This window comes from Megalobrama amblycephala, linkage group LG13 (assembly GCF_018812025.1).
Source record: "Megalobrama amblycephala isolate DHTTF-2021 linkage group LG13, ASM1881202v1, whole genome shotgun sequence".
Lineage (NCBI taxonomy): Eukaryota > Metazoa > Chordata > Actinopteri > Cypriniformes > Xenocyprididae > Megalobrama > Megalobrama amblycephala.
The window spans coordinates 21,308,081-21,334,183 of NC_063056.1; the positions used below are offsets into that span (position 1 = coordinate 21,308,081).

General features: G+C 36.6%; 1 protein-coding gene across 12 annotated transcripts in view; it reads left to right on the top strand.

Annotated features, from left to right (window-relative positions):
• adgrb1a (adhesion G protein-coupled receptor B1a) overlaps positions 1-24,010 on the top strand; it is a 116,627-nt gene extending 92,617 nt beyond the window's left edge. For 8 of the 12 annotated variants that reach the window (XM_048152058.1, XM_048152059.1, XM_048152066.1 and 5 more), the window contains 14 exons: positions 2,713-2,816; positions 5,055-5,157; positions 5,293-5,443; positions 6,375-6,444; positions 6,688-6,754; positions 8,495-8,580; positions 13,393-13,491; positions 16,079-16,250; positions 16,358-16,453; positions 16,541-16,580; positions 17,951-18,606; positions 21,218-21,253; positions 21,352-21,510; positions 22,317-24,010. In XM_048152058.1, the coding sequence (XP_048008015.1) occupies positions 2,713-2,816; positions 5,055-5,157; positions 5,293-5,443; positions 6,375-6,444; positions 6,688-6,754; positions 8,495-8,580; positions 13,393-13,491; positions 16,079-16,250; positions 16,358-16,453; positions 16,541-16,580; positions 17,951-18,606; positions 21,218-21,253; positions 21,352-21,510; positions 22,317-22,511 (2,034 nt within the window). In that variant the 3' untranslated portion in view covers positions 22,512-24,010. The remainder of the gene's footprint in view (positions 1-2,712; positions 2,817-5,054; positions 5,158-5,292; positions 5,444-6,374; positions 6,445-6,687; positions 6,755-8,494; positions 8,581-13,392; positions 13,492-16,078; positions 16,251-16,357; positions 16,454-16,540; positions 16,581-17,950; positions 18,607-21,217; positions 21,254-21,351; positions 21,511-22,316) is intronic. The other 4 variants (XM_048152063.1, XM_048152065.1, XM_048152068.1 and 1 more) reach the window with 2 other exon arrangements.
• Positions 24,011-26,103: the final 2,093 nt, after the last annotated feature.

A 26,103-nucleotide genomic window follows, 5' to 3' on the forward strand; every position in this document is an offset into this window, starting at 1 on the left:
CTTGCACAAGAATCAGTATCACCTTTCAGTATCGTTTTTCTGTTCTTAGACAAAAGTGTGCGCAGTCTTACTGCATTTGCATACAGTTTGGCAAGTTTTATGGTTAGACCAATGGCCATATTTTAACAACAGTATTCAAATGTAAAGAAACTTATGTATTGTTTAGATAATAGCTTTTTAAATAACACATACTCATTTTTAAGTATATTGTGGCTTAACAGTTAGACCTATATTTATTTATTTACATTTTTGCATTTGGCGCTTTTATCCAAAGGAACTAACATTGCATTCAAAGTATACATTTTATGATCTATTGTCAGGAAGGTTTGTTTGTTTGTTTGTTTATCCCTAATGCATCATTGTATCATTTAGTGATTGTATCATTTAGTGATTATTGCTTCAAAATCTGAACAAATTAAAACAAATAAGGTTCTAAATATTGGTCATTAGACACTTCTTAGGTTATTAGGTTTTTAGGCCTGATTTACTAAACATGGCAAATTAGTGTGAGAGCACAATCCCATAAAAGTGCAAATGTGAGTGGAAAGTTCTGCCCGTGATCTACTGACATGCAAATTAAAGAACACGCAATCTACCAAGAGTAACGCAAATTAGTGTCTGGTTTACAATGTGCTTTTTTTGTGGTGGTAAATAATGGCCCAAATACCAGTAAATTGACTAGTGCAAACCTTAGTAAATAACCTTGCATGATTCATTTAAATACTCTCCTCCCATAAATTTTGCATCCGAAAGGGAAAATCCTACAAATGCATATGCAATAAGGTTAGCCACAAAAACAACTGTATCCACACCTACTCAGCACTATTTTTTTACTGCGTGTCTTTAGTAAATCCTGACAGTAGTTTTTTTTTTAATGCCAAAAGATGGTTTGCGCTAGCACAAGCTATTAGTAAATCTGGCCCTCAACATCTGCAAAGTTACCACGCTCAAAGTTCAATGCAAAGGGAGATATTTTCTTTTAAATAATTCTCTGTTTAAGGACTACAACAAACGGCTGGTGGGGACTACAACGAGCTTCTTCCCGGGTTAGTGACATCACTAACCCTAAAATTTACATAAACCCTGCCCCCGAGAACATGCAACAAAGGGGGCGAGGCCATGTTAGGACTAGATTAACATGCTAGTCGATGAGTTTAATCAGCTCCACTGCAACTACATAAATTTATCCACTAACCATTCAGAAGCGTCCAGTTGCATTCTTAAAGTTGTAACTTCTTCCTGAGTTTCTCCATCAGTGTCCGACTCCATTTTGAAAGATGTAAGACTGAACACTAATACTGACAATCGTCATTTTGGCTGCGTGAGATTCTCCACCTTTGTTGTTGTTGAGCAAACGAAGCACGAGCTGTAAAGCTCCACCATCTTTTGTAAAGCAGTCCAGGAGCAGCATCTCATTTGCATTTAAAGGGACACACGCAAAAACACGCACGCAAGCTATAATAAATGATCTGTAGGGTATTTTGAGCTGAAACTTCACAGACACATTCTGGAGACACCAGAGACTTATATTACATCTTGTGAAAGGGGATTTATAGGTCCCCTTTAAAAATAATAATAATCTGTATTGGTCATCAATGAAGAAAAATTGGTCAGTCTCTATTTTAAATGTTGGCAAATGTCCTCTTATTCATATTATTATGATGTAGTATATGTACTTTGCTATCATTGCAGAACTAACTTCAGTACAACTTTCCCAAGCGTCCTTTTGCTTCCTGTCTCACAAGTAACCTTCAAACATTTCAGAATTGACAGGACTTGATGCACTAGAGTTTCTGTTCCCAACTTGCTATGGGTCTCTGTCTGCACTGATGGACTAAATAATTCCCTTGGTTCAATAGACATTCCTTTGAGTACTAGCCTGTCTTCCACAGCTTAAGCTTAGTCAGGTGTTTGATTGGCTAGGGGAAGACAAACTTAGTCTCAGAGGATGCATTTCTTTCTTGATTGTCAGTGGGGACCTCACTGCAGTGCAGATTAATCAGAGGGATTTAATTAACTTGGCCCTGTGCGCACATTAAACCTGGAGACAAGACAGGCTATAAACTCAACCAATTATCTTTGTGTGTAAGTGTAAGTCTGTGTGTTTTTGAGTTAAGGTGAGAGGTCCACACCTCTGAGAATGCGTAAAACCTATGGACGTCCTTAACTCCACAGTACCACATCAATGTATTTAAAATGTTGAAAGGCGTTATAATGGCTTAAGATTTAAGCAAGGAATGCAGATATTCACGAGCACACAGGCACGCACTACTCACACCTATGGTACAGTTAATGCTGCGTACACCACTGCAGTGGCCGCTGTTTCTCCACCACATCACCATGGCAACCAAGACAATGGTTGCGCAAGCCTGCAAATGTGATATTTTAAAGCTTTTGGTTCACAATCTCTGTATGAGTAATTCACAGCATCAAGCATTTAGCTTTTCCGTTGGTCTTTATGGCATTAGTGGCAGTCATAAGTTGCTATACTGTAGCTCTCTGCTGTGCCCTCTGGATATCTCAGTCCTCAGTATCAGCCCTTTGCCGAGTGACCTTCATCTCACCTTGTTCCTTAGCCGGAGCCACACGGACAGCAGCCCACTCTCCCCAGCTCTCTTCAGCACAGAATTGCATGGAGGACGGCAGGCGGCTAGCCTGATGCACCGTTATCATCTGTGAGCACTAACTGAGTCTATTTTCTTGTGTTGACAGAACATGGATAAGTCCCAGCTTCCATCTGTGACTCTGATCGTGGGCTGCGGGGTGTCGTCCCTCACCTTGCTTCTCCTCATCATCATCTATGTGTCTGTTTGGAGGTAAGCAAGATCTTCCACTGCTAAAACACAATTTGGCTGTTCACCAGTAAAAGAAACTCATAGATATTAATGGGAAGCCACAGGGGTTTCAGCACCATGGACAGCGACACATTTTTGTATAAAGAGCTTTGGGATGCTTTGAAGTTTGAGATTCAAATAAATTATTTGACATGATGTAATCCTGAACAAGTCAGGTTGTTATTTACGATTCAGTGTGGTTATTAGTGGTGATAGACTGATGTGCTTGATCAGCACATTAACTAAGTGGTCAGTCTGTTTACTGCCAGTTCCAAAAACAGCCTTATTAACAGCCTTGTCAATGGTCATTTCACGTTTTGTATTATTTCTAAATTAATTTTAAGTAAATAATGTGAAATGTGGGGTCAATAAGATTTTTTTTTTTTAAAGGTGCCCTAGAACCAGTTTTAACAAGATGTAATATAAGTCTAAGGTGTCCCCTGAACGTGTCTGTGAAGTTGCAGCTCAAAATACCCCATAGATTTTTTTTTTTATTTTTTATTAATTTTTGCTGTTTAACTGCCTATTTTGAGCCATAATTATATATGCACCGATTCAATGCGCGGCCCCTTTAAATCTCGCGCTCCCCCGCCCCCGAGCTCTCGACTGCCTTAACCAGCATAAACAAAGTTCACACAGCTAATATAACCCTCAAAATGGATCTTTACAAAGTGTTCGTCATTCATGCTGCATGCATACATCGATTCTTGTGAGTATAGTATTTATTTGGATGTTTACATTTGATTCTGAATGAGTTTGAGGCTGTGCTCTGTGGCTAAAGGGCTAATGCTACACTGTTAGAGAGATTTATAAAGAATGAAGTTGTGTTTATGAATTATACAGTCTGCAAGTGTTTAATAATGAAATTAGCGACGGCTCTTTTGTCTCCGTGAATACAGTAAGAAACGATGGTAACTTTAACCACATTTAACAGTACATTAGCAACATGCTAACGAAACAATTAGAAAGACAATTTACAAATATCACTAAAAATATCATGGATCATGTCAGTTATTATTGCTCCATCTGCCATTTTTTGCTATTGTTCTTGCTTGCTTACCTAGTCTGATGATTCAGCTGTGCACAGATCCAGATGTTAATACTGGCTGCCCTTGTGTAATGCCTTGAATGGCTGGCATATGCAAATATTGGGGGCGTACATATTAATGATCCCGACTGTTACATCACAGTCGGTGTTATGTTTAGATTCGCCTGTTTTTCTGAGGTCTTTTAAACAAATGAGATTTACATAAGAATGAGGAAACAATGGTGTTTGAGACTCACTGTATGTCATTTTCATGTACTGAACTCTATTATTCATCTATGCCGAGGTAAATTCAATTTTTCATTCGATAGCACCTTTAAATAATACTTTTATTTAGCAGGAATATCTTAAATTGATTAAAAGAGGCAGTAAAGAGACTTTTACATTTGTTAAAAAATCTAATAAATGCTGTTTTCTTGAACATTACAGAATCTTGAAAGAAATGTATCATGGTTTCCACAAAAAAATATTAAGCAGCACAACATTTGTTATCAATGTTTCAATGTTTTCAACATTAATAATGATAAGAAATTTTCTTGAGCAGAAAATCAGAATATTAGAATAATTTCTGAAGGATCATGTGCATACTGTGCATACTTTAGCTTTGCCATCACAGGAATAAATTACATTTTAAAATATAATAAAATAGAAAACAATTTTATTTTAAATTGTAATAATATTTCCCGATATGGCTGTTTTTTACTTTGTTGTTGATCAAATAAATGCAGCCATACTGAGCATAATAGACTTCTTTCAAAAACATAAAAAGCACTTTTGAACTGTAGTGTATACACAGAGGCATCCAAAATACTGATGTTTTGCATTTACAAAACCACATTTTTGTCATACAAATTATATTTGAAATAATTAAACGTTTAAAAAAATAAAAGTCTAAATGAATTTCACAGCTTTAGCTTTAAATACAGCTACTCTTGAGCTGCATCAACTCCAAAAGTTTGATGATCATTTTATCAAGTCTGATTTGAGAATAATCCAAAGAACATCTTGTGCTTCAGTAGTCTGTACAGAGGCGTTCACAGTGTCACATCTTGGCTACCACTAGCAATTATACATCAGTTCATGTTCCATTGATGTGCCGATCTATTGAAAGCATTGTGAGTGAATGATTGTGAGCAACAGACTCAGGCTCAGTGATTCTGTTTGTTTTTCCTCAGGTATATCCGCTCAGAACGCTCTGTCATCCTCATCAACTTTTGTCTGTCCATCATCTCCTCCAATGCTCTCATACTTATTGGACAGACCCAGACACGGAACAAGGTATGTCCAAACAAACACAAACAAACTTATAAAATCCTACAAAATATGCTTCTTAATCTTTCTATTTATCTCCTTTTTACCATCCTTATCTTTGATGGATGGGCTCTCTTTCTTTCTCTATTTTCTTGCTCTCAGGTTGTTTGTACTCTTGTGGCTGCATTTCTGCACTTCTTCTTCCTGTCCTCTTTCTGTTGGGTTCTCACGGAGGCGTGGCAGTCTTACATGGCTGTGACTGGCCGTCTTAGAAACCGCATTATACGCAAACGTTTCCTCTGCCTTGGTTGGGGTGAGGCTTGTCTCTTTGACTTCCTATCCATCTTTATGGGCATATTTACAACTGCTCACTTCATGCGTTTTTACTGACCGGATAGCTATTCGATTTGTTAAAACTCTTCCATTTACACTTGGCCTCATAAATGTGTCTCCGCAAAATGAATATAAATCCGATCTTCGCTATAAGCAAATTCAGCAGAGTTCACGTCAAGCAACAGATATGAGCTGCGTTTTATTTATCATCAGATAATTTTTAATATCAACGACTGCAATAGGAGAGAGAACGGCATCAGTACTGGTGAGATAATTTAGCCTCGCTACTTTTAATAATGGCGATTGTGTGTCAAGCTTCATGATGCAACACCAAACTTTCAGTTTCATTTGCGGCAGTTTGAGCGTCAGCTTATCTGGCTAATGGCAGCCGGTGTAACACGCTCTCACATGTTTATTTTTTTACCATTTTGGGAAATGGTAAACGGTACTTTGGAAAGTAAAATTTATATATGTGGTTGCAACAACTAGATGCATTTACACTTGTCCATTTTAGTCTGGAATGCGTCTCAAACCACCTTCTGTAGTGGTTTGAGTGATTGGATTTAAATCCGTCTCATAAGTGTTTCTGTGGGCGTTTAAACCTGTTTTTTTCACGATCCTATTGCTATCCGATCAGAGAAAACGTATGAAGTGAACAGGTGTAAATAGGCTCTCTATGTATCTTATAATCTGTCTCCTCTGAAAATAATGACCCAGCTTGGTAGGTGATATAAAATTTCAGTTGGTTTTTGCAGCATCGTGTGGTACTTACGTGCTATAATTGATCTATAATCTTAGATGAAATTTAACTGAATGTAATCATCTTGAAGTTGAATAAAAAAGTTCACGTACGTGATGATATATGTCAAGTACTCAACAGCTCTCCACTAATTTCTGTTCTTTTATTATAGGTTTACCTGCTCTCGTTGTAGCAATTTCAGTTGGATTCACCAAGGCAAAGGGATATGGCACTGTTAACTAGTAAGTATGATCATGATGAAGTTTGATCAAGCATATATTTCTGATAGTCCTAGTGCTCCCTATATGGCCAGTCCATCCCTGCCTTGCATCCTTCAAGTAGACACTTCAAAATGTTAAAAACCACTAATGATATCTGACAACCCCATCACTGATTTCTCTTTTCCTTCTGGTCTCTTTATCCTTTTCTTTCTTCCATCTTTCTCATTCTTACTCTTCCTTTTCTGCTTTTGTGTTGTGTGTTAGTTGCTGGCTGTCTCTGGAAGGTGGACTGTTGTACGCGTTTGTGGGACCAGCTGCTGCTGTCGTCTTGGTACAATTTCTCTCTCTGTTTGTTTGATTTATTCACAGAAATCTTCTGTCCCTCATTTCCAGCTTCAGTGAATGAGAATGGTTCAATTCAATTCCAGATTTTACCCTCATAACTCCACAACATAATATCCAGCAAACACATGTTTCAGTGGATCTGTTTAAACACAGCATATGCTAAGTGTAGTCACAATAGTCAGGTCATTACACCACTGCAGATTAATTAAACCTGATTTGGGTTTACACTATATTAACATGGATTACAGCAGTATCTCTTTTACAACAGATGTTATTTGGTGAGACACTGATATAATGGTTGAGAGTGAAATTTTCTCCACATTGTCATAAGAAAATGTCATTCTAGTGCAATTTTTCTGTATAAAACCAAAGCGTCTCTCAGTAGCTGTTTTGTTCTGTACATTTTTAAAATTGTATTACAGTTTAAAAATTAAGGTGTAAATTTAGTCGCATATCAGTATTTGCTGTGATATCAAATATCTGCACTGTTAGCGCGGATAAGTTGAATTTACTTAAAAAATTTGAGGAAACTGGTTGCCCTAAAAAAAATTAAGTAATGTTAACTTAATAATTCGAGCTGATTCTTGATGTCTGTCTGTGCCTAATTTTTTTTTTTTTTTTTTTTTTTTTTTTTTTTGTGATAAGGACAACTTAAAAAAAAAAAAAAAAAAAAGAATTGTATTGTAAAAGTTGATCTTCCGCTGTAGAATCACAGTGCTGCTGTAATCAATAATGTAAATCTAACTGAGAGATTGGGCTCTAAATGAGTTTAGTGATTCAGACCAAATAATGATTATGTGAAAACATAATCAGCACCACCTGATCATCTTTTAACTTTGCTTGTCTGGTTGGTTTTAATGTAGTTAAAACTGCCCAAACAAAATCTAATATTAAAAAGTCAAGGGTCAAGAGCTCAACTAAAACAAACCCTGACCTCGATGATGGTAACTTAAAAATTGTGATTTTCTCCTTTGGTGAAAAACTATAAAAAGGTAAATGTTTGGAAAAAAATTCTGTAGACCAGCCAAAACAAATGTTCCAACTGCTCATCAACAGCTCCTTGAATTCACACACACCACGACAAAATGGCGTCATTACCTGCCGCAAACCAGTGTGTAGGAGGCGTGGTCAGGAGAAAAACTTCATAATTTAAGTGCATTTAACTTACATTTATTAACACATTCAAATACACCCACAAATTAGTAGAATATACTTAAATTTTATAAGTAATGCAACCAAACTTAAATATTTTAAGTATATTGTAATTATATTTTTAAGTAAATATAAAATCTGGGCTAAGAGTGTGTATCCAAAATCATAAAATTGGAAATTGACTGCTAAAATATTGGTATTATCAGAAGTAGCTTAAACAACAACATGTTCAAATATTTTTATTGGCATAAAAATATTTTTATCGACTTCATTAGGTTTGTTTGAACACATGTTAGCAGTAAGCAAAGTAGTATATGTGATACAGTGCAAAAGTCATAAATTAAAGGCAAATTTACAATACTGTTAATACATTACTTACTCTAACATCTAAAATGTTCTTATTAAAATACAACAGAACCACAAGGTAAACAAGGCTTTATAGAATCCTCCTAAACGAGATTAAAAAACAGGCACTTTGTAGCACACAGGAGAAGTCACTAGTACCATGTTTCTATTGTTAGGCTGTATTTTGATATGCATATGTGTGTTCACCTCTTTCCTCTCTCTTCACCAGGTTAACATGGTTATCGGGATTCTGGTTTTTAACAAACTGGTGTCCAAAGATGGCATAACTGATATGAAACTCAAGGAGAGGGCCGGGTATGCCTCACAGCATTCATTCATCTCATTGGCTGACCTCTAACCAGCTCTGGGAAAGACATTGGCCAGCCTTTCATAACATTTCTCCCTTCTTCAGCAGGACGCAAATTAGCATGAAAATGAAAATGAAAATCACATTTATTATCAAATTTATCATCAAATCAAATGATTTTGTCTAGTTTTCCACAAAAAAAAAAAAAAAAAAAAAAAATCTAAACATCTTTAAAATGGAATAGATTTTCTTGAGAAACAAAATATGATTGTTTTCTAAGAACCTCACTACCAAATTCTTTTTTTCTTGTTTTACACATAAATTAGCCAATTTTGCTTACAGTTTTTTTCGATTGCTAAACGACAGTGGGCACAACTGGAGTCACATGTGCAAAACTCTAACTACAGTCTGCACAGCAGCAGTTCATGTGGACCAAACTCTAGTTCGTTTTTCATTGCTTGAACACAGTTTTCAAAACTCTGCACACTTATCCCATGACTTTAACCACAACCTGCACAACACTGTGGATTTACAGCACTTTGTTCAAATGCTAACACACTGCTGTCAAAACTGTGAACCACACATTCAAAACAGAATAGATTTCAGCCTTGTGCCTTTCAAACACTGCTGATTGCAATTTTGCAGGATTAGCCCCTCAATTATTTGTTCGAATTACAGTATGTACTTTTAGTTTCTACCTTTTTTTCTCATTACTGTAATTCCGTAAATTACTACAGACTATTGAAGCAAACTGCTCATTTTCATTTACCTTAAAGAACTGTTATGTTCTAAAAAATTAAATAAATCATGTGAAAGAATGTCACTCTTTTCTTTGAAGAAAATATTACTTTGTATGAAGTCACTGAAATTGTTCAAACTGTAAAGATGAAAAGTTTGTATTTTCTGTGTTGGAGTTTGATGCTAGTGTTTTTACTCTCAGTGTGTTCTGAGTGACAGTGTGTGTTATCACAGTGAGGGTTGTGCATAGTGTTTGGCTGCACTGAGCCTGTTTTGAGTCATATGTTAACTGTTTAGCTCAGGTGGCTGTTGGTAGTGAAGACTGTAGTTAGAGTTTTGCACATGTAGCTCCAGTTGTGCTCACTGTCATTTAGCAATCGAAAAAAAATGTAAAAGAAACTTTTTTTTTTTTTTCTTCAAAGGGAGGGGAAGAGATTGATAAGGACTGGTTATTGGTCCCGTCAAAAGCAAGATGACACCTTTGCTCACTCATTGCATTTCTTTTACATTTCCGTTGGTGATTTGCCATGTGTCGCTTAATCATTTCTCCAGCTTCTCTTGATTTTTAGGTGTTGCTGTGCATCTTGATTCCAAGTCATGTTTCTGTGTGTGAAATGTTTATTTGAGGGGCAGTCGCAAAGGAGCCGGCAAAGGAAATCTCACATAAGGCGTCAGCTTCATGCGTCTGATCGATAACACTCAAGCTGAGCGAATTTCTCATTTTATATCCATTGATTTTGACAATTTTTCAGTCGTGTGAGTTAAATGTCATTGAAGCTGAAGTATGAACTGAGAATTGTTATTATAGACCTAATTATAAAGGGTTTCTCAATCGTACGCTGTCCATCTCCGTGCCATTGACCATCAATTACACACTGGATTTGTTAATCTTCCAAGATTCACATGCCTTCTACCAATCAGGCTTTACAGCAGAAATGTGGCCTGAGATTTATTACCGAGAAGACGAATATTACTCATGTTATGACTCATGATTGACTGTCTGTGTTTCCTTTTCTGGGCTGTGCTCCACTGCCTGCAGGCTGACGCGTGCCCTTACTGGCATCATTTTTGCATCCTAGTGTTTTCTTTCCCTTGTCCTTCTCTTTCCTTTGTGTTTTTAGATTATTATTATGATTATTTCATTTCAACAACATTGTGTTTGCCTCTGCTATGATCTTTCTGCTCGATTGTGTTTGTTTTTGTGCTGTTTGAGACATTGTATCAGAGTTACCACAGCATCCCCTCGCTCACACTCAGGGCTCTCCTCTCTGCCCCGCCCACCCGCCCGCCACTGATTGGCTGAGATGCAGGTCCGCCCATTCTCTAATTTAGCCTCTCCCACAATTTAGCAGCTACAGTGTTAGCGCTTAAATTTGCCTGATGCCCATCCTAATCTTTTAGGACTCAACCCTGTCAACTTTCTGATGGAAGCATGCTGGTTAGATTGAATGTTGCTATAGATTATAAATTTAGATTTAGAATAGCTGTATATTCAGTTTTCTGATTCTTGTTTGGATCCATAAATTAGTTTGTGTGTGTGTATGTTTGGGAGTGTGCAAAAGTACGCTTGTATGAGTAAGTATGTGGATTTTGTTGTTGGACATTTTGGATTGGATTGGATTTTTTGGAAAGCCAGAGTTTTGTTTGTGTCTATGTAATAATGGAAAATATATTTTTGCAATTCCAAAACTCTTATCAACATGTTTGCTTGAGTATTTTCCAACCGCATTACATTCTCTGCGGAAACAGATTAACTCAAGGCTGGCTGCCGTCGTTGGGTGCTGATAGATGGGAAGGGTGAATTAGATTTAGAGGGAGGATTTGTATCACTTTTTCCTTCCTCCCTCGCCCTATCTTCTTAAACAAAACAGTTTTCATTTGCCTAATTAATTGGCGATGCTGTTAATTATGCATAGTGCAGCAGTAGCACTTTGGGTAGTTTCTGTACCCCTGTAAATTCTGACATTTTCTTCAGGTTTAGAATAACAAAGTGCATTTTGATAAATTGCTGTGTTCCAAATCAAGAGCTTTCACATTCCTTTACTACCTGCAGCAAGATAAAACAAAAAATGAACTGTTTCAAAAATGGAGGGTAAAATAAATGAGAACGTTTTAATTTTTGGTATAGGATCATATCAGCTCGGTCTTTGAAGTTCTTTCGCGAGGACTAGAAAGATGGACTTATATTTAAAAAAAAAAAATGCTGATTGCTTTTTAATATCACTGCCTCTAGTCAGGTTTTATTGGTCGCATTGGCCTTTTGCTTGGAATTGAATTTCTTGTATTATGCAGGGTTTAATCTACATGTCTGCCAGTAGCAGAATCAACTTCCTATCCATTTGGGCAGCCATGCCAAACTGATGGCTTTATTTTTACTTTTTGCAGGTGACTATTTTGTGTGCAACAGTTGCATTACATACACTACATTCAAAAGTTTGGAGTCAAACATATATATATATATATATATATATATATATATATATATATATATATATATATATATGAAGACTTCAGATGCAAAAGCCTCTAAGTGCCATCTGAAATTTTCTTCTAAAATAAGCATTTTTATCAAGCTCATATGTTTAAGTTCAGTAATTTCACTTTAATGGCAATTAAGAGGTAATTTTCATTGCCATTAAAGTGAAATAACTGAACATAAACATACATGCTTGATAAAAATGCTCATTTTAGAACAAAATTTCAGATGGCACTTAGAGGCTTTTGCATCTGAAGTCTTCATACATATATATATATATATATATATATATATATATATATATATATATATATATATATATATATATAGAAATGAATACATTTATTTAGCAAATAAACATTAAATTGATCAAAAGTGACAGTTTTTTTTTTTTATAATACAAAATATTTCAAGGTAAAAAAAAATAAAAAATAATAAGCAACACAACTGTTTTCAATTGTGACGATAAAAAATTCAGCTTTGCCATCACAGGATAAATTAGTTTAAAATATATTATAATAAAAAAACTGTTATTTTAAATTGTAATAATATTTCACAATATTACTGTTTTGCTATATTTTTAATCAAATAAATGCAGCCTTGGTGAGCATAAGAGATTTTCTTTCAAAAACATAAAAAAAAAAAAAAAAAATCTTACAGACCCCAAAATTTTGAACAGTAGTGTATTTTTGGACAGTGTTAAATAATTAATGCAGCCTCTTTTATTTATTTATTTATTTAAAATAGTTTTTTTCTAAAAAGGAAATGCATATTTTGTTATTTTTCACATTTCGTAAGCTGTCTGCAAATATTAAAATGCATTTGAGCTTCTCTATAAAAGCATACTTTAGGATAAAAGTAAATAGTCTCTGTCTCAACGGTGACATTACAGACTGAAATATTGTATACTGCAGTTTATTTAATAATACAAAAAAAAAAGACAAGCCACACATAGATATATGTAGAGTTCGTGCATGCAGGATATTGGCAGTTATGGCTGTGGATGACTTTAATGTGTCTCCTAAAATGACCGTGATTTAGCTCGAGTCTGTGAATGCACGATCTCCGGCTGTCAACACGCATGAATGTTTGTGTGTATGTTTTTTAGCCAGCTTTTTCGAGTTCCCATGTCTCTCTCCAGGGCCCAAAGACAGATGCAGAGTGGGACGGATAAACTGCTCACAGCCTAAATCAAGCAAATTCCATATGGCATTCTAATACAAAAGAAGATTTTGATGTCATTGATATGACAGAATCAAAATCCTATCATGTGGAAATAAATGATAGTAATCCATACACACATGCACGACATATAGAGTTGATTTTTTTACTCGTTAGCTCTTTGTCCCACATGTTCAATCAGGCCTATTTAGAAATAAAACTATCGTGACAGCTTCTTTTCCATCATTCCTGCACTCTTCCCAAAGCCTTGACAGACATCTGCCCTGAGTGAGAGCTGGAAGGGGATTCTGTGGCCGCTAGGTCTGTGTATCTACATGTATATAGGTGTATGTGTCTCTGTGTGTGTGTATGTGTGTGCGAGAGCGTGTGTGTGGTTATATATCAGCGTACATGTATATTTCAGTGTGTTGATTTGACTTTGCAGTCAGATGACAGTGCCACTGTACAATATGACGCTCAAATGTGCCAAGTGCGGAGTTATCTCGTCGGCTGACGTTTCCACCACAGCTACCAGTAACGCCATGTTAGTCCCGCTAATTATTTACCAACTCTTTGATGCTCTGCCTTCGGTTCTATTTTTCTTTTTTTCTGCATATTTCTTACCTCACCCCTTTTTTTTTTTTCCCCTTTTCTGGTTTTCTCCCCCATTCATTTCCCTCACCCTGCTCTTTAGCTGTTATGTCAGAAGTGATTAGCAGAGACGGAGCTTTTATGCTAAATCATGCAGATTGCAGTAGGAGCCCATCTTGAAGCCCTGCTATGTTTGTGTGAGTGTGCAAGTGTGTTTGTAGTGCGCAGTTGACCAGACGGTTCCTTTGCTAAAGATTACCATGGTAACCATAATTTCTGTCAAAGTAGCATAGTTTTAGTAATAATAAATTACTTTTTTGCATTTGGCAGAAGCTTTAATCCAAAATGACTTTCAGTGCATTCAGTATGTGCATTTCTTGGAGTTCAAATCCATTGCCTTAGTGTTGCTAGCATAATGCTCTTCTAATTTTTGTATAAGAGATAGATATATCAGTATATCAACAGCACTATAAATGTACCAATATTTGGTCATTTTGAGAAATCTGACATGTCTGCTTAAGCAGTTGGTATATGCATTGGCACTTTCATATATTTTAATAAATTTGTAATATTCAGTGTTATTAACTAAAACTATTTAAAAATAGTATTACAAATTAAATTTAATTATTAGAAATGTTGCTTTGGCAACTAAAAATAAATGAGTTAAAGTTGAATACTAAATTTACTAAAATAGAAATAAATTAATATAAAATAAAGCTAAATATAAATATATAAAAAACTGACAAAATGACAAAAACACAAAGTTATTAACAAAAACTATTAAAAAAAAAATCTAAATCAAAAAATGAAACACTATAATAGTATATAAATAATACAAAAAATTTCAAATGTGCTGACATTTTTTTAAACATTTCACTTGGTGTAATTCAAATGAATTAACCTATAACGCATACTGTATACGTTATATATTGAATATTGAAAACCTAAAATCGGTCAACCACTATCCTTAAAACAGTACAGGAATCTTTCTGCATCTTTCTGTCATTATTTTTTTTATTTCTTTTGTAATGACAGTGATGGCCAAGTTTCAGTTCTTCCAGTAACACTTTTCGTATGGTATTTTGGTTGGACTCAGTGGTATTTTGATGAAAGCTATGGTTGCCATGGGACATTTTTGTAAGGGCTAATAACCATGCCAAGAATGGCTTTTTTGACTGCGAGACTGAAATGAGCCATGTTGGTCTGGTCTCTGTCATTAGCCTGTTGCTGGTAAGCTGGCTGTGTGTTTCACTCTCTAACGAGATATAAAGTAGACCAGCCATTTATTAATGTACGTGAGTATGTGCAGGATGTGTTTTTGTATGTGGCGGCAGCTAAGGAACAATAACAGAGGTTAAAATCATGCAACCTGCAATACGGTGAATTGCAGCAATTTGTAAATATAGGGTGAAAGGTCGAGAATGTTTTACTGCAATATGTGTGTGTTGGTATATGTGTATAGATGTCCGGGGTTGACTACATTTGTGTTTATCAGTGCTTGTGGATGTCAGGTGAAAGCTTTATAGGGCAAAGTACTTTATATAGATGATTATATACATGCTTATGGGATCTGCGTATCTGTTCATAAAAGATATGTACTGTAAATCCCTAATGAATATCAAAGAAATGAATGAATTGTGATTATTTCCCACAACAGTTTTCTATAGTGTAGCCACTGAACAAGAACCTTTCAGTGAATGTTTTTTGTTTTTTTGAAGTGTGAAGAACCTTTTTCCACTATAATGAACCTTTTATGGAATGGAAAGGTTCCATTGATATCAAAGGTTCTTCATGGAACCATCAATACCAATAAAGAACCTTTATTTTTAAGGGTGTATGGGCATTCTTCGACGTGTGTGTGTGTGTGTGTGTGTGTGTGTGTGTGTGTGTGTGTGTGTGTATGTGTGATTGGCTGTGTGTTTCTTGGTGTGTTTAAAAAAAAAAGCAGATCAAGAATACATTTTTAAAATGATAAAAGAGAGGAATAAAATAGTAAAAATAGTGAGATGTAGGACTTACTGGCCCTTTCCTCCAAATCCATGATCAGGGGAGAGTTTTTTTTTCTCTAAAGACCACTAATGTGTCTACATTCCTTCATCTTTCACCCTCTCATTTGTCTTCCTCTTTTTCATCATCCATTGCTCCTTTTTTATTGCTTCTTTTGGCTTATTTTTATCTGTTGCACCTGTTCACATATGTTTTGAACTGTGATTGAACCATGTTTTGAGTATATTGATATTGTTCAGAGTATAATCAACAAAAAGGGCAACTCTAGCTCATATTGAGCACTGTATTGATCTGTGTATTCACATATTAATGCTCTTTAGTGCAATACCAGACTCGTGTCTTTAAAACATGCATCAAACATCCAAGAAATCAATAATATGCATGATAAATATGAATTAGTTTTATGAGAAATAAATATCAACCAAAATCACTCTGAAAGAGAGGCTTATCCTTTAGTTTTGCCCTCTTTGTCTTTTTGTATGCCAATGGTGATATAAACCCTCGCTCACTGTAATTCTGCTCCTGTCCTGTAGGGCGTCGCTGTGGAGCTCCTGCGTTGTACTTCCATTGCTGGCTCTCACTTGGATGTCGGCGGTCCTGGCCATCACTGACCGCCGCTCAGCCTTGTTTCAGATTCTTTTTGCCGTGTTTGACTCTCTCGAGGGCTTCGTTATCGTGATGGTGCATTGCATCCTACGCAGAGAGGTAAGTCAACCTTTCCCATACCTAAATCGGTCGTAAAATTTAAAGGCAGACTTTCCAATTTTAGATGCAAATGAAAATACTTACACATGATTTTTACAATCGATTAGGTCCAAGAGGCAGTAAAGTGTCGCGTTGTTGATCGTCAAGAAGATGGAAACGGTGACTCTGGTGGATCTTTCCAGAATGGCCATGCTCAGCTGATGGTGACTTGCGACTACATTTCTGTATTTTTGTTACACGTAAAACATAAAATTGTGGATTAAAACTCTCATTCTCATTGTTTTTGCCAGACTGACTTTGAGAAGGATGTAGACATTGCTTGCCGATCAGGTGAGTCTCTCAACACTTAAATTTGCTGTGATGCCCCTCTGAGAGGTGCAAACGGCTGTTTAGACAAGACAAGTGCCATTTTACAGGCCCCATAATGCATTTTCTTCAAGGAAATTCAGAACACGATCTGATTGCTGGCGAGCAGCAAAATGCAGATAAATAGACTTGTCTGTTCCCTTGCCGTGCCTCAGATCTGCCGGCCTGTCCTAATTAAGTCCCTCCCGACATTTTATTATCAGATAGCAGCTTTCTTCTCTGATATCTATCGGAAATGAGATTCTGATTATTTGTCAAGACGACATATCAAGCTAGCATCTAGAAATAGAGACTTGTGATGTGATATTTTTTGCTTTTTTAAAGTGTGAAGGACTAAAAATCAAGCCTTCTATCAGACTCCCTCATAGAAGAGACCCTTTTACATGACTTCCTGAAGCTAAAGTTTTGGCCACATTATTTTGCAAAGCATTGTGTAATGCGACCCCCAGAGTTCAAACTTTCAACTTTGCTTTGTCCTGTTTTCCGCAGACCTTTTGTAAGATAGCCAATGATATTCTGACAATTTGCATAATGTATAATTAGCTTGACAATGCTTTTTTGAAAATCAATATATTTGACGATTCCTTTTTCTTTCTGCAGTGTATTAAAACAATCACTAGGACCTTTATTTGTTTACTTTTAAGATAAAATATGTTACCTATTTTATTAGCATTTTCACTATCCACTTTCTTGCTACCATGGTAGCTCATAAAATTGCTCTTCTATCAAGAGGCAGGATATTTGGTCCCACTTTATATTAAGTGGCCTTAACTACTATGTACTTACATCAAAAAATAAGTACAATATACTTATTGGGTTCATATTGAATTGCAAAACACTTTTTCTGCTATTGAGGTGGGAGACGGGTGAGGATAGAGAAAGCTTTGGTGGTATGGGTAGGTTTAAGGGTAGGGGTAAGGTGTAAGGGATGGGTCAACAGTGTAATTATAAATGTAATTACAGAAATTAATTACAGATGTAATTACATGCAGGCGTTTTTCAAATATAAGTACAATGTAAAAACATGTATGTACACAATAAGTGCATTGTATCAAATCATTAATTTAAATGTAAGTACATAGTAGTTAAGGCCACTTAATATAAAGTGGGACCGGATATTTTTTAATATAACTCTGATTGTGTTTGGCTGAAAGAAGAAAGTCTTATACACCTAAGATGGCTTGAGTGTGAGTAAATTATGGGATAATTTTCATTTTTGGATGAACTATCCCTTTACCTTAAAGAAATTATGATTTGAGCTGAAGAAAGAGCGTTAAAATGTAGTATTCCTCTATCAAATCACTTTACTAAGGCTTTTTCCCTCTGATTTGCAGGCACCCTGAAGCGTTCCTCCCAACAAGGCGAGGAAAAGGTAGCTTCCCAGCAGATCACGGTACAGAAAGGCTCCAACTTCAACACCCTTCCTGCCAGCATGGCAAAGGTCCACCTGCAAAACGTTGCCGATTACGCCAGCCACACTCTCACCATGCGCCGCGACAAAGGCGGCATTGCTGGGGTCAGCACCGAGCTACCCGGAGCCAAATCTATTTACATCTGTGACGGCGAGCTCTTCAAGCAGCTGGACGGAGCTCCAGGAGACAGTGGCGGTCTTGAAGGCGGAGGAGGAGGAGGGTCGGGCCAGGGTTACGTGCTCTTGCCCAACAACAACAACACCCTTAGGCCCTCAAAAGGTGGCAAGGAGGACCAAGCCACCAAGTACAACATCAGCATCGAACAGTTACCCCAGACCAGGCTCATCCACCTGGCCAACCCCGCTGGCACTGATCCCGTGCCAGGCTTTGGGCTAAAGAGCTTGCCCACCGACAGAGTCAGCGTTTCCTGTTCGGAGAGGGACTCCCCGGGGCAGACAGTGCAGAACATCTCCAGCGAATCCCAGATGACAAACACATGTGAGCAAGGGGACTCTGGGAACTCCGGAATAATGTCTAAGAGTGAGACCATCTCCACACTGTCTATGAGCTCCTTGGAGGTAAGAAACAATGATAATCATGAGATCAAACAATGCTATCGTTGGGTGTCATTCAGGTACACAGTGGCTCAGTGGGTAGCACTGTTGCCTCACAGCAAGAAGGTCCCTGGTTCGAGTCCTGGCTGGGCCAGGAGTTCTTTCTGTGTGGAGTTTGCATGTTCTGCGTGTTTCCTCCGGGTGCTCCGGTTTTCCATGCAGTATACGTACAATAGATCTTTCAAGGATGTGGACGTGACTTGTACTCAAGACCCAAATTTGAGGACTTGCGACTCGACTCAACATAATCAAAGACTTGCGACTTGACTTAGAATTTGACAGCAATGACATGCAACTTTGACTTGAGCCCTCTGACTTTTAATCAAAGAAGACTTGCGACTCGACTTAGACTTTGAGTACAATGACTCACGATTTGACTTGGACTTGAGCCCTCTGATTTGGAAAGACTTTATTGCCTACTTTCTGAAACCAAAGATCAGTGTTGTGATCACAATAGGCTGGTCCCTGGAGCGTATTATCACACTGGTATGATTTGTGCAGCTTTCGCGCTTTGGCTGGCACTGAGCCAGAGAAGGACTCGCTCAGCCAGTGCTTGTGTAACAAGTGGTATACCAAATAAAAGGATTATTCAACATTAAACAATAAGTTTAGCTCAGATATATTTTCACTCCACTACACAAACACTGACTGAACGTTTGAGTTTTATTCTTGTCATCTTTACAGCACACTATTCCTATTGATATCATATAAATGGATGCGCAGCGTATTCTGATGAAGTAAACTCTAGTGCATGGGCGCTGACTCTCTGTGGCTTTGCTAAGAATGCTCTTTTTCTCACATGCACTCAAAGAGAGAGAAAGCGAGAGTGTCTTACACACCGTGTAGAGTTGACGTGCTACATGTAAATGGTGTTCTTTCTTGTTTATATTTTTCCTGTCAAAATAACTGAGATTGTTTGGAATTACTCAAGCAGAAGCTGATTCTTTTGCATAGAGACGTTCTATAGATGTCCTACACCTGTTTACTCATTGTAGGCGAGCATGTTTGACTTCATTTTGTCTAAATAATGAAAACGCTCATCACAGTTTGTATGGAAAGATTCACAGCCTAAATGATTCAGAATCCCAGTGACACAACTGCTTTCTAAATGACTATCCATTAACATTTGATGGCTAGCAGCACAAATCTCTGTGGATGCTGTTTTTAAATCACAACATCTTTTCATCTTCATCTTGTACACTTTCTTTTCTCAGCCGTGATTATTCCTGATAACTGACGGACACTTTGGTTTCTGGTCCAAAGAAATGTGCTGTAGACCCATCTGCCTATGATGCTGTGATTTCACATCAATGATGTTTGTCATATCTGCCACAAGGGAGCGAGTGTCCTAATTTATGTGCGGACTGAGTGAAAAAAAAACATGTTTTATGGAGAGTGTCTGTCATTACGTGGCTCAGAATTACATTTCAACTGACATCCGCCAATGCACATGCACTCGGTTTCAATGAAAACTGCATTGGAACACTTAATGGTATGAAAGATCTGCCGTTTCAAAAAGGAAGAAATGAAAGAAGGCTACATAAATTATGCCTTTTTGCATTTGCAATTATCCCGCTTAGAAAAGAGAGTCTCTGCAAAGGTCAGATTTTGCTCATGCTTTAAAAGGGAGCAGATGACAAGCGTGGATTCCTCCTCACCTCAGGCCAAACATGCTCCCAGAATGCATTGCGGGCGCACAGCTGCAGCCACGCACAGCACAGGCAGAATGTCAGACTGCCCTCAGACGCTCTCCGACAGGCTAAAGAAAGGCCATTCGGTCACAAGCTGTTTACTGCACGCTCATGCCAGGAGCTCGGCGGAAACGTGCAATACACAAGCAACACAATGCTTTCTCAAAGTCTGCTCTAAGTGCCAAAATTGTACAATCATTTTTTTCTCTACTTACTGCACTTGGGTCATTCTCAAACAGTATTGACTTTCTGACTTACAAAATATAATATGTTGAACGTTTGAAGTTCAGTTTTTCCCATATTAATCTTTTTGTAAACTTTTTTTGTATTTTTAAAATCAAAATAATACATTAACTTTATACTGATGCCAATGACATGAAGTTAATAATTTATATTATTAATTGGTTTTATATTAGTTGCTTTAAATGTCAATTTAAATAAGTTTATTTAATGAAGTATTTTATGTTAACTTTTTTTTGCACTGTTTAAACTGGAAAAACAAATATATTATATTATACTAAATCATTAATTGCTTTTATATTAGTTTGTTTTAAATGTTAATTGTATTTTATTAAAAAAGTTGTTTTGCTTCATGCACTAATGTTTAAACTTGAAAAACTAAATGAGTATAAATGAATAAATTGTTCAACATGGATTGTTCAACATTAAGCCATTATATCATGTATTGGAATATTAGGTTATAGAATGTTGTCTTTTATACATAGTTTTTATTTTTATTTTTCTAATATTTTAAATCTTATGACTAAAATGTCTAAGGACATGTTTATCACTTTATTTTGGGAATGACCCATTTGCTGTCTTTTCCCTAAGACCACTCTGGAAGGACACACAATAACACCCTTTATTCTTATTTGTCCTTTTAGAGACGAAAATCACGCTATGCAGAGCTGGACTTTGAGGTCAGTGTAATGTAAATCTTTCCACAAATGACAGCAGTCTTGTGTGGTGCAGATTCATTCATCTCTGCAAAGGTTTTAAGTCAGGTTTTGTCTTGCAGAAGATCATGCATACACGGAAGCGCCACCAGGACATGTTCCAGGACTTAAACAGGAAGCTGCAGCATGCAGAGAAGGACAGAGATTCTCCCCCAGTGGATGGGAAGCCTGGGAAGAGATGGAGTGTGTCATCAGGAGGCAGCGATAAAACCAACCTTAGTGTACGAATTTACATTAATCACTCCATGTCTTACCCTTTTGTATATATAATATAATATAATATAATATAATATAAGTATAATAAAAGTTCTGGCACAAACCTCTAGACGGCGCTGGCTGATATGTCCTTAACTCAATTGGTAGTGATCATGTCATTATCTACATAGTGCAGCTGATTGGTTGCTGTAGTATCAGCGGCCAATGAGCTTGCTGCTCAACATTCAAATACCTGACATCGTTTGCTGTTAGCTGTCTGCAGCACACTTTCAGAATCACTGTAGCCAATCACAGACATATCTGATGAGGGCTTGAACACAATGGCCAATCAGAGGTGTTTACAAATCCGTTCAACAGCACACAAAGCGTCCCATTTTTAAAATTTCAGTACCGACTTGGTACTGAAGTCGGTAACAACAACACTAATATATACACACATATTATATATTTACAAACTTTTATGTTAGATGCAATTAATCAATTTGACAGCACTAAATATAACAATGAATTCAAATTTATTTAATAATAATAATAAATAAATAAATAAATTTGACTAACAACACTATTCATTTTCTGTATTCCATTAAATCTATATTAAATAAAATAATAATACTTGTCCTAACAATATTTCTGTATTCAATTAAGTGTACATTAAATACAATAATAATAATAAAAATTGTCCTAACAATAATATTTATTTTCTGTATTGATTTTTTTTTTTTTTTTTTTCTGCGCTGAAGTATGACCCAAACAATTCTTGACATTTTACATACATTTCACATTTAAAACATTCTTCTTTTTGATAATGCAGGACAAGCAGCAGACCCCCAGTAAGCGGGCATGGGAGGGCATCAGGAAGACCCACTCCCCACCATCATGGGTGCGTAAGGAGCTGGAGCCCCTACAGGCTTCTCCCCTGGAGATGCAAGCGGTGGAGTGGGAGAAGGCCAGCGCCACCATCCCTCTGGTCGGCCAAGAGATCATGGACCTGCAGACGGAGGTCTGAAAGACCCCCAGAGCATACAGAGAAACGGAACAAACTCTACTCGCAGGGGGAAAAAAAGGATAAGGATAAGGAGATGGAATAATATTTGAGCAAGAGTGCAGACAAAAAAAGTATGCAAGAAAGACATTGAAAGAGAGCGAAAGCAACATGGCTGTGCAATTTTTATTTCTGTTGTTTTTTGTTTTGTTTTGTTTTGTTTTTTGTTTCTTTGTAATCCTGGAATGGCCTTTTCCTTAATGTCAAAGCGAATCATAACACTTTCAAAAATCCAGGTCTGAGCCTGTTGCTATGGTAATGAGCTGGCACTACCAAGAACGGCTGAACTGGGCAAGTTAAATGGTGACCTGGGATGTTGCCATGGGAACATTGGGAGTAACTGACTAAAGGGAAGGACTGGAATTCAGGCTAAGAGCAGATGAGCCTTAGTGAGTGGCCTTCAATTTCTTACACCTCTGGATACATATTAGTGATCATGTCACATTTAAGAGCGTTATGGAAGAGAGTGACGTATCGCTAAGACAGAAATCTTTCAAACTGCCCGGCAGGAATCAGGTGTGCTACATGTCATTCGAAATCAAATTCTTGAGTATTCTCAGTATTATTATCATCATTGTTGATCAATGTGACACATGCGTATGCTTGGGGCACAAGAGGCGACGTGATTGCCCAAAGCCATCTGCATATGACTGTTAATCTGTCTCAAACGCCGTCCTGAACCAGTACAGCCCACAACTTAGCCACTGTGCTGTCCCATGCTCCGCACCGACCTGCGGATCCTTCGAAAGTCTGTCAATGCCGAAGTGACATCGGTGCGAGATTCAGTTTGGAAGCAGGTCGAGGTCCAGTTGGTGGGTTCAACCGACATGTTTTCATTCGCTTGATGTTTTTTCATCGGAATCACTGGAGCTGAGGGACCTGAAACAAACTGCTGTGTCTCAGAATATGTGCAGAATCAAGTTTGAAAGAGAAAACGGAGATGAATATGAATATATAAATATATATTATAAATAGTCTTATATATGAAACTGCAGAGGGGTGTTATTCTCTGGTTAGATTGTGGTCGCACACAGAGAAAGCACAAGACTCACTCCTCAGAGTCCTGTTGTACAGCATTGTAATTATTTCCAGAAGAGTTCTACAAAATGAATTTTAGCCTATAAATATCTTTCTTACTGTGCTTGGGGACTATTGTTATCATTATTATAGATATCATTGCGATTCTGAGATCCCCCACCCAACTCTCATCGGGTTACTGGACTATATGAGTGTTCTGTAACATCATGTAACAGTGTGTATTTCGGTATCACTGACTGTCACTCCAGATGATACGTACTTGCCTGAATTCTCCACCATGAACCCCCTGCCCTCCTCCTCTTCCTCCCCCTGCCTTTCCACAATTCCTTTTTTAATTTCACTGGGGTTTCTTTGTTATTGTACAGTTTTCAGAGCACAAAATGAATGTGTCATATTTCTAATAAAAAGTATATCTATATAATAAAGGGAAAGATGTCGTATTTATGGTGCTGCAAAAGTTTTTGAATTTGCACTGGCTGCTGTGTTTTTATAGATAGATAGACAGACGGATTGACAGACAGACAGTAAGATAGATAGATAGACAGACAGACAGTAAGATAGATAGATAGATAGATAGATAGATAGATAGATAGATAGATAGATAGATATAGAAAGACATAAATAGAAAGACAGATTATAGATCGACGGAAAGATAGATAGAAAGGCAGGCAGATAGATAGAAAGGCGGATAGATGGGTATAGAAAGAGAAAGAAAGGCAGATAGATAGATAGATAGATAGATAGATAGATAGATAGATAGATAGATAGATAGATAGATAGATAGATAGATAGATAGATAGATAGATAGATAGGCGGATAAATGGGTATAGAAAAAGAAAGAAAGGCAGATAGATAGATAGATAGTAAGATAGATAGATAGTAAGATAGATAGATAGATAGTAAGATAGATAGTAAGATAAATGGTAGATAGCAGATAGATAGATAGAAAGGCAGATAGATGGATATAGAAAGAGATGGATAGATGGATGGATGGATAGATAGGTGGATAGATGGGTATAGAAAGACAGAAAGAAAGGCAGGCAGATAGATGGGTATAGAAAACGAAAGAAAGAAAGAAAGGCAGATAGATAGATAGATAGATAGATAGATAGATAGATAGATAGATAGATAGATAGATAGATAGATAGATAGATAGATAGATAGATAGATAGGTATAGAAAGACAGAAAGAAAGGCAGGCAGATAGATAGAAAGGCAGATAGATGGGTATAGAGAGAGAGAGAGAGAGAGAGAGAGAGAGAGAGAGAGAGAGAGAGAGAGAGATAGATAGATAGATAGATAGATAGATAGATAGATAGATAGATAGATAGATAGATAGATAGATAGATAGGGGTTTTAAGTTTTTTAACTATCCAACAAAAATTTCAAATTTAACAACCAAAATAAAATAAGTCTTAAAATAACTAAAACTGAAATAAAAAATAGAGCTAAATAGAAATATTTGGGGGAAAAAAGGAATAAAAACACTAAGAAAAACTAAAACAAAAGAAATGCTAATTCAAAATAAATTCAATAATAGTATATAAAAAATACTAAAATAAGACTGCACTTGGTCCACTGTATTTTCATCTGAGGAGCTCATAAATCCACTGATAAAGATTTAACTAATTGTAAATGCTGCTGATAATAAATGTGTTATTATTCGATTAAAAGAATCCATTAGAATTGGAGTCACAGGAATCTGGTGGGAGGGAAAATGTGGCCATGCTGCAAATGGAGGACATTAATTTCATGTCACCACAGAGCGGTCCAGTGTCCTGAACCTAATTATGTCAGCAGTAGTTACTCAACACTTTTTTAATACATCACTGGTTGCAGTAAAATGGACAGAGTAATATTATAGAAAATAGATTAGTAAAATGCCCGTTAATAGATCCACTGCTGCTACAACAACAAATAATATTTATGAATAAATTGTAAATAATTAAACAGAAGAAATGAACAAGAAGGAGAGAAATTATTATAACCATTATATGTTGGTTACAGTAATAGAGATAAAACTAAATATGATAAATAGTATATAAAAAATATAACACATTTGACTTCACAAACACTGGGCACTCATTATTATAGAAATGTAAGGTGCATCGTAAGATTGCACTTGTAAACACACTCAGTTATTTTTAAAAGACAAGGACTATGTGTACTGTACTGTATATATGTTTTATGTAAACATATATACAGTACAGTAATAAACAACAAACCAAAGCTGAGAGGGGAAATAACAGCAGAGAAATATCAAAGTAATAATTTAATGAACATAACCCCACTGGCTTTGACTCATTGGTGTGTGTTAATTTTTTATATTTGGTTCACTAATGCATAAGGACATCTGTTTTCAAAGTTTCCCATGTACTGAAGTACAGTAATCATGACAAGTTCAGGCTGTTTAGACCAATAAACAAGCCCATGGAGCCTATTTAATGCTTAGTTACAGTACTGCTAAACAGATCTTTCAGACCTTTTATAACCTGTGCAGCTGGAAAGCTTGGTGAGAT